This window comes from Ananas comosus, linkage group 9, assembly GCF_001540865.1.
Source record: "Ananas comosus cultivar F153 linkage group 9, ASM154086v1, whole genome shotgun sequence".
NCBI classification, from domain to species: Eukaryota; Viridiplantae; Streptophyta; class Magnoliopsida; order Poales; family Bromeliaceae; genus Ananas; species Ananas comosus.
The window spans coordinates 2,492,508-2,508,040 of record NC_033629.1 but is presented as its reverse complement, the minus strand read 5'-3'; the positions used below and the strand labels follow the sequence as shown (position 1 = coordinate 2,508,040).

Sequence of the window (15,533 nt, the reverse complement as noted above, 5' to 3'; positions counted from 1 at the left end):
ATGAAGTTATGATATTCTAATAATTTAACGTCGGATAATAAATGAGCTTAAATATTTTGCATCGATAATTTAAATTCAATAAATTATTTTATAATATTTATAAAATAAAAAATTAAATTATTTATCTGTTAATTATTCTGTGTGAAACCGATAATTTGGCAACAAAGGCAATGTATATTCCCATATATTGCGTTAATAATTCACTTGTTTTCCTTGGGACAAATTGACTTTTTCAATGAACTCCAAAGAAAACGAAGGGATGTTTTTGGTTGGACATAGAGATGCTTATGAACTGAGCTTTCCCAACAGCAACATGACATTGACATGTGGACTTTATCAGTGATAAATTATTTTTAAAAAAAAATTTACACTTTTTAAGGTTTAATTGCATAATTTTGTTTTAGGGTTAATTTTATACGTATTCTTGTAAATACAGTGAATGACAAATATATTTCTACAAAGTTCAGTTTTTATATATTGTTCCTATGAAAGTCGTGAAAGTCGTGATGTTTTCCAATATATCCCTCTGGTTTGTTATCGTTAGAAAACTATTTATATTTTTAATTTTATCATCACAAATATAATCCTTCAAAAACTATAACCGTATAACATAAAGAGGTAAAAATGTTAAAAACTAACCAGTGTTAAGTATTTAACCTATGGTTGTAGAAATTTTATCATTACAAATATATCCCTCCAAAAATCATAACCGTATAACATAAAGATGTAAAAATGTCAAAAACTAACCAGCGTTAAGTATTTAACCTATGGTTAAGTAAATTTTTCTAACGGATTCCAATGACAGAGACATATTTGAAAATATCATGACTTTTGCATGAACAATATATAAAAGATGAACTTTGTAGGGATAAATTTTTCATTCACTATATTTGTAGGGACCTATATAAAATTAACCCTTCGTTTCATTCACTAAATTTTTCATTCACTAAATTTTTCAGCATATTAACCCTTTGTTTTATGAAATTAACCCTTTGTTTTTATACTATAATTATAAAAAAAGTTCTCTAAAAAAATTATTTACAAAATTAGATTTATACGGTGAATAAATTATCGCTTTCTAAATGCGGTAAATTATTCACCACTTTTTCTAAAGGATTTAAATTATTTTTAGTATTTAATTAATATTATACATCTTTTGAAGTTTAGATGTAAAAAATATATAAATTAGGATAAAAGCGGTGAATCATTTATCCTTTCATTAATTTATTTTTATAAATAAAAATTTTGAATACTTATTTTTATATTTAAAAGATTTTATAGGCTTAGTAGCCCGAAAACTCTTTAATTACACCTTTTTACATTTTACTTCAATTATTTTGGCCCGCTATATTATACAAATTTTTTTTCAAAAATATTATTATATTATTTTATTTTAGCAATCTTTACCTTGTATTTTAGATTTATTTTTAATTTTCTGTCTTATACTGCTTTTTCATAGATATTATTGAACTTTCTTTTTTTTTTCTGGTCAATCTATACATTATTGCTAATAAATTTATTTTTTAAGACAAAATCTAACTTATCTTATTTTTATTTAGTATTATTTTTGTTTGCTACATCAAAAAAAATCATTAAGTTAAATTTAAATTATGTCTAATCTTATTAAGATTATTTATAACTTTAGTACGTTTGTATTCATAGTAATATTAGAATTATAATCTAATATCAGTATAAGTGGCGAATTCAAATTTAATAAATAAATAAATAATAATTTAAGTTCAATATTGAATGTCTTTATCAATAAAATAATAGGTGATAAGTGGTTGTGACTCTCCATCCAATCCAAAACTACTAACTAATTAAATAGGATCCGAGGTTTTCATTAAATTTGTATATAATTCTGTGCAACAAATATTTTGCAAAAAAAAAAAAAAAAAAAAAAAACAAAAANTTTGTATATAATTCTGTGTAACAAATATTTTGCAAAAAAAAAAAAACTAACAAAGAACCAAATTTTTACCATCTTGTGTAGAAGTAGAGAAACAATTTTTCTTTTTTTTTTTAAAAAAAACTTTATCTTGGTTTAGTCTCTGTAATAAGTTTGAGTTGATACAAATCTCATATTACATAGATATTTTCAGAAATTTGACTCAAATAAAACTAGATAAAAGTTCTATAATCCCACCAAAATAAATTAAATTAAAAAGCAAGATGACTATAAAAGTCAATGGGACATTTTCATACGACTTTTCTTTAACCATTAGTTGCATAAATTTTTTCCTAGAAATGTCATTATCGAAAATACTATTCTAATTTTTAGAAATATATATATATAATATATATATATATAGAGTTGAGCTAGAATACTATCGGTAGTAAACGGGCTCCGTTGCCACCCATTTGTTTTCGATGATGAGCCTCCAAATCGACGATCGGCACCGTTGAATATAATCTATATCACTTGAAGTATCTAGAAATCAAATTTCATACTTTTTCAATATTATATTCTTGTCCATCAAGTAGGCGTAAAAATGAACGACTGAAAATGGCTATCCTCTAAAAAGTGATGATAGGAATTTTCTAATCAAGATCGAGAGTATAGATCTTGGTCTAAATAGTTTAAATAATTTTCTTATCAAAACTCAATTGATTTGGATAGCTTTACACCGTTAAACGAGAAAACTCCTCATATCAACCATTAAAATTACTAATTTTGAAACTCTTTGATCATTAGGTCAATGATATCGAAAATATTTGAAATTTAATTTCTAGATATTTCAAGTGATATAGATCATGTTCAATGGTGTCGATCAACGATTTGAAGGTTCTATCATCGAAAACAAATGGGTGGCAACGGAGCCCGTTTACTACCGATAGTATTCCAGCCCATGTGATATTGAATTAAAAACAAAATACCTTAACTAAACCAAAAAGACATTTATAGACTAAATCATAAACAAAAATCGAGTCATTTTTAGAAGAGAAGTAAATTTATTAGCCCCACACAATACTATAGTTATCCATAATTAGAGATAACTAGTGACAAATTAGCCCAAAACTGTTGGTAAAAGTTACGGAGAGCATTTTTGATATAATTTATAGGGGCAATTTCATCAGTGCCCCTGTCAAACTTATAAATTTCATAAATACCCCTCTAAACTTAAAAATATCATAAATACCCCTTCAAACACATAAAATTATCGTAACTGCCCTTACTGTTAACGGTGCCTCACTCTACTTGGGTTAATATGTAGTTAAATAACAGTTAAAGTATATAATGACGAATTTACCCCCCACCTAGAAGAGGACTTTGTAGATGAATTGTTCAACACATAAAATGACGAATTTACCCTTACCATTACTATATTTTATAGGTGAATTGTTCAATACATGATCGACTTTCCCACAAGAAGAGGACATTGTAAAAAATTGCAGGAACTAGTATATAAAGTACAAGCTTTAGGTAGAATAGAACTTTCTCCTCCAACTTTGTAATTCTTCTGTCTGTATTTTTCTCTAGCATCTGAATTTGGTACTTAAGATCAATTGTGCTGTGTTGAAAATCATCTACCCAGGCAAAGTAGTTGCACCATCTTTGTTCCTCAACCTGTTAAAAATATACAGTATTACGTATTTAAAATTTAATTAATAATTATATGCATACTAAAGCATCACATCAACTTACCCCCAAATTTGGACATTGATAAAATCGCCGATTTTTACTGTGTGGTTGTTTTGACATCCAAATTCGACATGGTTTACCACAATCACAAATAGAAATTTGGTTATGAGGTATTGTAAAAGACTAACCACCTAATTGACTCATTGCTACTTAGAGAGAATAAGTAGCAAAAATGACAAGGATATATGGCTATGTTGGAGGGGCAAAAAATGTATAATTTGCTTTTTGAAAATGAAGGTACTGAGAAGAATTTAAAGTCTTTCTCAATTTGACCGTTGCATAATTTATAAGGGTATTTGTGAAAAGTGTTAGTATATCTGTTACCACTTAATAAGCCGTATAAGGGTAAAAATGACATTTACAACTTGTTCCGTTCGATTCTGACAGCACATTACCTGTAGGGGTATTCATGCATTTTTTTTAATTTAGAAGGGCATTTATGATATTTAAAAATTTAGAGGGCTAGTGATGAAATTTCAGTCTCCTATAGGGGCATCTTTGAAATTTTCCCTAATTTATATGAATAAAAATAGTATTAACAATTTTAAAAGATATTTGTAATACTTTATAACTCACGTTTGCTATTGCCCGATAATTAATTCCAAAATAAATTTGTAAATAGTAATCAGATTCTAATTCCAAAATAAATTTGTAAATAGTAATCAGATTTAATGAATCGATAAATTTAATTATATTTAACACTAATGCAAGCTGTAATCATATTTTTGGGGTTATTATTGTTATGTAATGAAGAGTGATTACGCGAATGTGCTTCGTTGGAAGGTCAATTAACGCCTTCGTAGTTGCCAAAAATAAAAAATAAAAATAAAAATAAATTTAAAAAAATAAATAAAAAAAAATCCCACCACGATTGCCCCGAGACGAAAGAGCGTCTCGATTCGATGTACTTTTATACACGCACCCATTTTTTTTCCATATTAATTTATTTCTTTTTCGGGTACTTAAGAGTAAATTTTCATTTTGGTCCTTTGACTTTTGGTTTTAACATTTGAGCTCAAAAGTTTGTTAAACTTTCATTTGTTCGTACATAATGAATTACATAAGAACTAAAATAAAATGAGACAAAGGTTTGGGACTAAGAGTACAATTTATCCATTACTATTCTAACCGAGATAATCATTAATCACCAAAGCAGGTGCCGTGGAGAAAATAGAGAGTACAAATAGCATAATATAGTAAAAAATAAGCGCATTATGAATCTATGATTGTGCGCTCACGTGGACCCACCATTATCTTCCAATTATCTCGCGACAGCTCAGCAACGATGACTAAAGCTATCGGGGCCAAATTTTCCTGGACCAGGCGTACCACGTCATCCATGAACCACATGCTTGTAAAAGCCACAATTAACTAGACCCCCCCAAAAATTGTGTTTATGATACTTAAAAAGAAGATCATAAACTTAAAAAATAATTCACGAGTTTGGAATCTTGTTATTTATTCAGATGGCAAGTAAAATAAAAAAAATCTACAACGTAAAAAAAGATAATTTTTTTATTCGTAGTAAATTATATTTTCAAAAATTTATAATTTTTAAGATATATATTTATCAAATATTAACAATACAATTTTATGTGAAGGTGATATTATTGGACTACATTGGATCATGCACATAAAAATAGTATGTGAAAGTTATATTTTATTATATATTTTATGGACTAATGAAAGTATTTATCGGATTGGTAGTAACACAAAATAAAATAATTGTAAATATTATTTCCACATTAAATTCCTTATATATATATATATATATATATATATATATATATATATATATCGTTAGAATTCGTTAGAAAATTTTAGTTAACCATAGATTAAATACTTAATCCTGATTAGTTTGATATTTTTATCTCTTTTATATTATACTATTATGATTTTTGAAGGAACATATATTTGTGATAGCAAAACTGAAAATATAAATGATTCTCTAAGGATAACAAATCAGAAAAATATATTTAAAAATATTAAAAATTTTGAAGAAATAATATATGAAAGTTGAACTTTATAGAGATATATATTAATCATTTTCTGTATTTGCAGGGACCTAATGAAATTAACCTTTTTTTTAATTTTTAACAAACCGGTCTACGGTTCATGCAATAGGTTTAACGGGACAGGGTAGAGGCGATATTTTCAGTGACGGTTTTGTCGCGTCGTCGAACGACTCGGGGCGGAGTCTCCTCGGCGATTAATTGGAAAGAAAAAGTGCTTCTATAAAAAAGCGGCATCTCGGGGTTTCAAAAGCCGCAGTACGTTGAAAAGGTTTAACACAAGCGCCTCCTCCCACCGCAACCTCATCCTCTTCTCAAAATCGGTAAAATCCGAAGCCCCTCCCTTCGATTTAAGCGGAAAATTTTGCCATTTTTTGTGAATTTTTTGGTATAATTTGAGGTTATATTTGTTCTTCGTTGTTTTGGATGTTTTAGGATGTAATTTGAGCTCAGATTTTAAAAAATATCACCACCAAAAGCTTGTTATTTTGTTCGATTAATATCAGAACCAATCCGATTGTTTGTTCAGAGGATTGGATTCTTAAACTTGTTCGTATTTGGACACTTTGATTACCCTTTTTTTTTCCCCCAAATTTGTTTTCATGCCCTAGATTTAGCTTTGATGATAACTTTTGTTGCAGTTGGTTTGAGAAATGGGTGAAGTGGGTACAACAATCGCCAAGGATGTTACTGAAGTAAGCTTCAATATATATTTATTTTGTTAATTTTTGTTGCTTTTGTATTTGAAACTTTGTTCCTTGTTATGCTTTTGTTGTTTGATTTATTGATTGTGTTGTTTGATTGTGATTTTGTATTCAGTTGATTGGTAAAACCCCATTGGTGTATCTCAATAATGTTACTGCGGGATGTGTCGGGCGTGTTGCGGCTAAGCTGGAGATGATGGAGCCCTGTTCCAGTGTTAAAGATAGGTAATTCATATAAGTTTTGTGAGAATCGCAAAATTCCCAATTTGTGTAGAAACTTAATTTGTTTTTGCTTTTGTTTTTTGCACTTAGTTGGAGTATGATGGTTGATGATAAATTTTAAATTTACAGGATTGGGTATAGTATGATTACTGATGCAGAGGAGAAGGGATTGATCGAACCTGGGAAGGTCGGTAATCTCGTATATGAATCAATTAATATAATTAGATGTATTCAAAAACATATATAAAAATATGAAATTGTTCCTAGTTTTCCATTTCTCCTTCTTACACTGCGCTAGAATTGCTTACAAACTTATTGATGCGTCTTTGCAATTCATGACTAATCCTTTTGCTATTATTGGTGTTGTATCCATCTCGTTTTCATGTAAAGAAGTTGATAGCAAGCATAATTAATCGACAATTAGTTTGGTTGAGAATATTTGTTTTTTTTATCTCCTTTGTTTTTCCCTTTCAATGTTAGTTTGCATGGCTTCGGGTTGAACGCTGGTGTTCTGGGTAGTGGTTGTGTTGGGTGTGAGTTCATATTATGTAGTTTTTGCTTTCCCATATCTTACTTTTCAAATTAAAAGCTTATTGCGGGTAGCTAGATTACAACAAAATGAGTAAATACTGTCGTTTTACTTAATCAAATTACTTAGTTATTTTATTAAAAAAATGTATATCTGATGCATCAGTAGGATGGTTTTTTTTTTTCGTAGAATTTCGGCTGATCTGTCTCAATTATGAATGCCTTTTATTGACAGAGTGTGCTGATTGAACCCACGAGCGGTAACACCGGCATAGGACTGGCCTTCATAGCGGCTGCAAAGGGCTACAGGCTTATTCTTACCATGCCGGCCTCCATGAGCCTCGAGAGGAGGACCATACTTAAGGCTTTCGGCGCTGAGCTCGTCCTCACTGATCCCACCTTGGGCATGAAAGGTTCTGTTCATAAAGCAGAAGAGCTCGCAGCGAAGACACCCAACTCTTATATTCTTCAGCAGTTTGAAAATCCTGCTAACCCTAAGGTATAATTTTACATATGTGTGTATATTCTTCTAAAATGGTCTAATTACATATACACCTTTTAAAATCTGAGTTTTTGTATGCCCCTCAAATCTGCAGTTACAAAATCCCTTATCTTAAGTTTTCAACTCACTCAATTCATGGGGAGAAATTGGTTTAGAACTAGAATTTTCAAAAGAGGTGCACTTTTTAACATTGATGCATCTGTAAGAAAGTTTCTAAAGTTCCTGTAGGAAAATTCAGATTTTTGTTATGTGGTAAAACCTGATCATAAGATATGTATGCAATTTAGACCCAAAGTTTTATGTTTTCAGGGCTATACATTTATTATAGATTTCTACAAAATTCATTTCTTTGTTGTAGATACCTTACAATTAGTTTGTTTGCAGATACATTATGAGACAACTGGACCTGAAATTTGGGAAGGCACGGGGCACAAAATTGACGGCCTTGTTTCTGGTATTGGAACTGGCGGCACGATCACTGGAGCCGGAAGATATCTCAAAGAAAAGAATCCTGAGATCAAGGTTAGTTTGAATTTCCAGAGCTACTGAATCATCATTAGTTACTTCATGTAGAATTTCTTTTTGGATCAACTTAGAAAAGGTTATCTTGGATTCTTAACTTAAGCACAACATGAACTGACAATTTTTTTGGTTTTTATTTTCTTTCACTAAGCTGTACGGTGTTGAGCCAACTGAAAGTGCAATTTTATCTGGAGGAAAACCTGGTGAGTTGTTCCATCTCTAGTTTATTGCAAATCTCTTGGTCTATATTGTTGCTACTTAGGCATACCAAGCGAAGTCTCTCAGTCATTCCCATGAGCTCATGACTTTATAATCAGTGGCTGGAGCTGGATTTTGGCTTGAAGGCTTCTCCATCTCCTCACATTCATTTTCTTTAGTTTGTTGTTTGGTACTTGCATTCTAGAAGCATTCTTGTATCAGTTTGAGAATGCTAGTTCTTGATTTCCAGACCTCTAAAGTTTCAGATTTGGTCATTTTGGTCAAAATTCTCCAATTCAAAAAGATCGATACAAATGCAATTAATTGGAATTCACATAATAGAACGTATATTATGCTACTTCTGTGAAGGACATATTCACTTTCATTTTACTATCTGTCAAAGAGTTCAGAGTATGATGGAATAGTTAAAATGATCTCGGTGAATCAAAATTGAACCCTATATAGGTTATATAAGTCAATTTAGGCTGATGTTCTCATGCTAAGCCTTCTTTATTGCCCCATTCTAGTTGAAGCCAAAATATTTCAGACTAACCCTGGTTGAAACTAAAACTTTCAATTTTGGTGCTATAGTCTCATTAGTGTATGTCCCATTTTCTCAAAAAGCGTTGCTTGTTGTTGACTATAAATATGAAGAAACTTTTATCTGCTTCTTATATCCAGGTCCTCATAAGATCCAAGGAATAGGAGCTGGTTTTATTCCTGGTGTTCTGGATGTCAATCTTATCGATGAAGTTATCCAGGTTTGTCTAAATCTTGAGCAGTACATAGCTTAATCGAAGAATAACATTCTTGGATATATTAGGAGCTTCTGTTCTTCTTCTTTATGACCTTCTGTGTGTGATTTGCCAGGTTTCGAGTGAGGAATCTATTGAAACTGCGAAATCTCTTGCTCTGAAAGAAGGGTTGTTGGTGAGTGTTTTGATCATTTTACTCATGGCTGTGTTGCTATAGCCTCCTTCATCTGTTCGTATTCAAGCATGTCGATCCTCTTCTGCTGATTGTAAAACATTCTGCAGGTCGGAATATCATCTGGAGCAGCAGCTGCTGCTGCTATTAGGATTGCAAAGAGACCAGAGAATGAGGGAAAACTTATTGTTGTAAGTTGCCTGGCTTTGTTAACTACGTCAATCTTGTTGATTAATTTTGTTGATCATATTCACATTTTACCCTTGAAAATTCAAAACTGCACTCAACCCCATTGACTTATGAGCAAGGTAATAGATATTTCCCAAAGAAACACGCACGAAGTAATAGTTATTATAGCTGCAATTGCTCATTGACCCTACTAACCACGCTTTCTCCTTTTCTTCGTCTTCTGCATCCACCTACGAGTTAAATGAATTTCTTTACGCTGTTGTAGGTTGTTTTCCCGAGCTTTGGCGAGCGTTACCTTTCGTCGGTGCTCTTCCAGTCTATCAAGAAGGAAGCCGAGAGCATGGTCTTTGAGCCTTGAGATGATAACTGTTGTCAAATTGTCGCAATAAATGCTTAGTGTTGATGTTGATGGTCTCTTCTCTCGTCTGCATTGTCTGTTTGGTTGATAATTGAACTCATGCCAGTATGTGTACTTGTGGGATGTAATCGAAGCTATCTTAAGCATGTGGAATTAATAGCACAATGCAGAGCTTTCTGTTATTTAGTATGTTTGCTCATTTTACTCTGTGTAATTACTCATGTTGTTTTAATTTGTTCTCTTTTTGATTTTGTTCTCTTGTCACCCTATGTTTCCAATTCAAAAAAAAGTGTTGGCCTTTTCTCTCATAAACATGTACGAGTTTTAATTAGGGGAAACTTCAAATACCTTCATGTGGTTTCGCACTTTTTCACTTTAGTATCATGTGGTTTAAAGTGTATCAAGTTAGTACTATGTGGTTTCGCATTTTCTCACTTTAGTACTGTGTCGTTTAAAGTGTATCAAGTTAATACTCTGTGGTTTTATTTTTATATCAAGTTAGTACCATGTGGTTTTATTTTTGTATCAAGTCAGTACCCTGTGGTTTTATTTTATTATTTTTGCATGCAGGTGACAAATTTGAAAGCGCTTTTAAAAATTTTGGACTTTCCAATAAAAAATATTGCTTTTAGCCATTATATTAACAAATTAGGCTGGATAATCCTTTGAGGTTTTAGCAAGTTTCTAGAAAATCGACCTTTTCTACAAAGAGTTTTCCAATCACTTGTTTTGCATACAAGTTCTCACAAATTTGTTGAGGGATTTGTGGTAAGGCTCAAAAAATTTGTGAACTCATGAATTAGGAAACTTTAGGGTACTAATGAAGTAATTAAGCAACCCATATATATATGAGAGGCCCATTTATGTAATTATGGCCTTATGGGCTAATTAGCCCAGTGCACCGTGGAGGAACCTCAGCCGTCCGATCGTTTTGTACTCCTTTAAGATTCGAGTATGTTACGAACGCCTCCTCCTCCCACTCTAGGGTTTCTTTTCGTCGGCGCTCGTATATAAACCCCTCCGTGGATTTTCGCCTCAAAACTCCCCCGCTTCGAACTCGAGAGATCGGAGAAGCGATCGCGGCCGAGGAGCTCGAGAGGCGAAACCCTAGCTTCCGCCATGGTTGGTTCTCAATCCTTAATACTTAATCCTTGATCCGATCTACGCGGTCGAATCGATTCAATTTCTCTTGTTTTCAGCGTTGTTTAATTCGATGTTTTTGATGTTCTTTGGTGCAGTCTCTGATCGCGAACGAGGATTTCCAACACATTCTTCGTGTTCTCAACACGAACGTGGATGGGAAGCAGAAGATCATGTTCGCGCTCACCTCCATCAAGGGTATCGGGCGCCGCTTCGCCAACATCGTCTGCAAGAAGGCCGACGTGGACATGAACAAGAGGTTCGCTTCGATCTCATGAAACCCTAATCCTTGATTTGTTTCGTAGTTCGTTGTGCAAAACCCCTGTATCTGATTTAAGTTGTTTCTATCAATTTGATTAGGGATTTTGCTTCATTCATAAGTGATTATGTTAAATTAAACTGTTTTGAATGCATTTTCAGCTGATCAACCCTAGATTTCGATACAAGCTAACTACTGATATGTTATAGCTAAAGGAGTTGATAATTTTAACAAATTCGTAATTCAATCTAGAGAAATAACTCAAATTAAGGAAAAAAATTCAAATTTTTGGGGAATGTTAATGAAAAAAATGATGTTTGAAGGCTTGTTTCGAAGTGGCCTATTGCTGAGGGTGTCCCCTTACGTTTTTAGCCTTTCTTTTAATTACTGATGTAGGGCTGGTGAGATTTCGGCTGCTGAGCTTGAGAATCTCATGACGATTGTTGCGAACCCGCGCCAGTTCAAGATCCCGGATTGGTTCCTGAACAGGAAGAAGGACTACAAGGATGGTAGGTACTCTCAGGTGGTGTCCAATGCTTTGGACATGAAGCTGAGGGATGATTTGGAGCGCTTGAAGAAGATTAGGTTTGTGATTCTTAACACATTCATAACTCATCGTTTTTAACTATATGCTCTTCTTGTTGTTGCATGTGGTTGGTTTGCGCATTTCCATGCTTGCATTTACACATTGTTGTATGTCATGAATTACCATGAAAATTAAGGAGCACGCAGATCTACTTCTCCAAAACCTGATTTGTAGATATATATTCATTTTGTGCTTCTACATGTGCATAGCTTTTGTGGATAGGAAACTCAAGGGGCTTTAATGCACCTTACTTTTAGGGGTGAGTATAAGCTTATAAGTTTCAATTGACTTAGGTATGAGGCTATTGAGCAAACATGTGTTTATTGAAGAGGTGGGAGAAACGGAGGCAGAATTTGTCATATCGGTCTTTCTGGGAGTGTACCTAACCTCTCATTATTTGGAGACTTGTGTTCATTGCGATGTTGAGTGATCCATGCAATAGATTCACCAAAGTTAAATAAGTATCATTCATTTTATTTGTTGATTATATCTATTACTGTATCTGGACAATTTAACATCCACTATTCTTTTGACAATCAACACCTTTGTGATATTTAATTTGAATGGCTGAAAAACTTGACGTATATCTGATGTTAGCAATGCTACTACATAAAACAAAGTAGGAGGATAGGAAGAAGAAATAGAAAGTTCAAAGTATATAGCCATTGGCAGAGAATGAACACATGACTAAGTACGAGAGAAGTTGTTTTTAGGCTATAGGCCCATAGTGTAACATTTTATTATGATTTATTGGTTAGTACTGAGTTTTAAGCACTCGAGCAACCCTCCGGTGATTGGTATTATTCAAAATCTTATCTGTAACAACTAGTTGTCAATGCTACTTATTTGGATTCTCGCCTCATTCAAGATCTTTCTGATTAATTGAAAAGTTTGCATGAAAATTAGTCTAAAATCCCTGAAGAAAAGAGAAATGTTAATCAAAAAACAGTTTTTTTATCCAATTATCTAATTAGATCAATTCAAGGTGCTACATGATCAAATTCAATTAATTAAACATAAAGGCAAGTTTGGCCAAATTGGAAAATTGAACATAGAATACTTAATTGACTAAAGGTGTCCAAAATATCCGATATCCCATACCCGATCTGGACCCTACCCGGACCCGAACCGGACCTGATAAAAAATGAATAGTATACGGAAAAAAAATTATCCATTAAAATTTCGGTTATGGGTCCGGATATTTTATACCCATACCCGATTTGGACCCGACCTGAACCTAACTTTTAAATGGGTAGGGTCCGGAATAGTTTTCAAATCCGGACCCGGACCCGGACCCGGACCCGATGAAATATCCGATAGTAAATAAAAAAAATAAACTTTTGAAGTTGAAGGATCAATTTTAATATAACTTATAGATGATGAGTCACTATTTATTTTCATCCTAATGAAACCCTAGCCGTCTCTTTTACTCATTACTTTTTTCTAATTTTTTTACTCTCTGTTTTCTACTCTTTTTTTTCATTTCATTTCCGCCAACAATATTTCATTGTCAACAATATAGTTTGTTTATTGACTATTTAATAAAGTTTATAAAAAAATATATTTATACGGATATCCGTATCCGAATTAGACCCGATCCATATCCGGTTTTGAACGGGTAGTATACGGATAGTCACTACCCAGACCCGCTCAAATAGACCCGATGGGTATATTAGTAACTTTAGTACCCAGACCCGGACCCGACCCGAAGTTAAATGGGTAGGGTATATATATTTTTTTGTAACCATTTCTTTTTAGGGTATGGGTACAGTATATTAATTACCCAGACCCGACCCGGTCCACGGACATCTTTATAATTGACCAATTTGTACTGCAGTGGTATGTCAAATATGATGTGTTTGTTTAGGGCTTTAAGCTTTCTCAGGTTTATGACAATCTGACAAATGACTTGCTACTGAGATTGATGCTCCTTTTTTATTTGAGATTAGAGATTATACAATTTCAGTAGTTCTTATCGAATGAGATTGTCATGTATGGTAGAAGGCATGTAAGTCATGGTTTATTAAATTCTCCAAGTAGTGCTAAACATGAAGTTGGAGGGGAGTAACATTTAATGCTGTTTATCATGGATTGATTTTGCAGATCTTTCCCCTATATATCTTGAATATCTTTGATTCATTCATTCAGAACCACTGTAAACCAGTAAACTTTAGGAACCTTTTGTTGAGTCCTAGTACACTCCTATGCAAGGATTTAAGTGCCGTGGTACGGGGTTGTGCCGGAAACTTGCCGGCACGGTACGGCACAGTGCGTGCCGAGCCGTGCCGATGCGTGCCAGTCAGAAAAATTTTTGTGTGCCGACACATAATAGTATGAAATATTTATTTTTTTTTAGCAACAAAATATTCTAACTATTTATTATGGCTTTTTATCACATCTTTTTTACTTTATTGAAGAAATTACTTACTAATTTAAAGAATAGAGGGTTTTGAGCTATGCCATCGACACGGGGTCTGTATCGTGCCGGTATCTTATTGGCACGGTACAGCACGGTGGATACGGCTCGTGTCGACGAGCACTTAAAACCTTGCTCCTATGGTTAGAAGATTCCTTTGTCTCTCCTGCTCGAAGTTCTTATTGCCATTACATTGTTCGGTGCTCCCTTGTTTATATTCTTGATCACATAAATAAATTTACTTGGTGCCGGATGAGTTGGGGCTTGGTTATCCCTGGTCAAGAAGTGGAGCATTCTGCACGTTGTGAAGCTCGCGTTGTTTTCTTGAATATGAAATATGCATCTCAAGTTTGTCTGATCACTACTGTTCTTAAGAACTGAACTTACATGTTAAACAATGCTGCCATCTTAAGTTATCTGATTATTACTGTTCTTAAGCACTTCACTTGATGTTAAACAATGCTGTTATCTTTGGTCGTTTCTTACATAATTATGTCTTTTGATTATTTACAAGCATGTTATTTATCTGTTAATGGGTCTGCCACAGGAACCACCGAGGTCTGCGCCACTACTGGGGTCTCCGAGTCCGTGGGCAGCACACAAAGACCACTGGCCGTAGGGGAAAGACTGTTGGTGTCTCAAAGAAGCGATAAGTTTAGCATCCTCCCTCTTCTCTTTCCTGTTATGGTGTATTAGCTTTCAACTTTGTTGAGGTCATTAAGAGAGACATTTTGTCATTTGCCTTAGGTGTTTTTGGTGGATTATCTTTGGTTTTAGGTAAAATTTTTGTAGCTTGTGAAACTTTAATATCTTAATGTGCTTTTTAATTGTTACGTGTTGGTATTCGAGCGTAAGATTTACATGGTCTTTATGCGATTTGTATGAACCAAGGTTGAATTTGGTTTGTGATTTGATTTTTCTATATTGTCAATCAGCTCTCGTATTATTTTATTTTGAAATAGTAGCAGGAAGGATCCATGTCCACTCTTTTATTTCCAAAAGGCTTTAGTGGTTGCATCAACTTTTGCTTGTGGATTTGGAGTTTGGTGTTTTGCCGCACTTCTTCATAATGATGCTTCATTCGGTTATTCCTTGCGCATCTTAGTAATCCGATTCTCGCTATTTCTCTACTAATGATGGTTTTTCCAAGTAATGATCGAGTTGCTCGAATGGTCCTTCATTGTTGTATTTTATTTGTTGCTCTTGCAAACTCTCTTTTCTTTCCTTTTCTTTTTTTCCCCGAATGATTGCTGGATGAACTGCTTTGTCATAACTGGACACAAACTTGTAGAAAGTCAAGGAACGCCGAAGCCTAAATGAGTTTTCC

At 33.3% G+C, this 15,533-nt stretch overlaps 2 protein-coding genes across 2 annotated transcripts; both read left to right on the top strand.

Moving 5' to 3' along the window:
- Positions 5,820-10,056, top strand: LOC109715539 (cysteine synthase). Its single transcript, XM_020240606.1, has 11 exons — positions 5,820-5,978; positions 6,297-6,350; positions 6,475-6,584; positions 6,711-6,768; positions 7,345-7,608; positions 7,996-8,133; positions 8,285-8,336; positions 9,013-9,092; positions 9,202-9,261; positions 9,369-9,449; positions 9,713-10,056. Exons 2-11 carry the CDS (start codon positions 6,309-6,311, stop codon positions 9,803-9,805), a joined length of 978 nt encoding a protein of 325 aa, XP_020096195.1. The 5' UTR covers positions 5,820-5,978; positions 6,297-6,308; the 3' UTR covers positions 9,806-10,056.
- LOC109715541 (40S ribosomal protein S18) lies at positions 10,766-15,140 on the top strand. Its single transcript, XM_020240607.1, has 4 exons — positions 10,766-10,927; positions 11,044-11,204; positions 11,601-11,789; positions 14,754-15,140. The coding sequence occupies exons 1-4, from the start codon at positions 10,925-10,927 to the stop codon at positions 14,857-14,859; spliced, it is 459 nt and encodes a 152-aa protein (XP_020096196.1). The 5' UTR covers positions 10,766-10,924; the 3' UTR covers positions 14,860-15,140.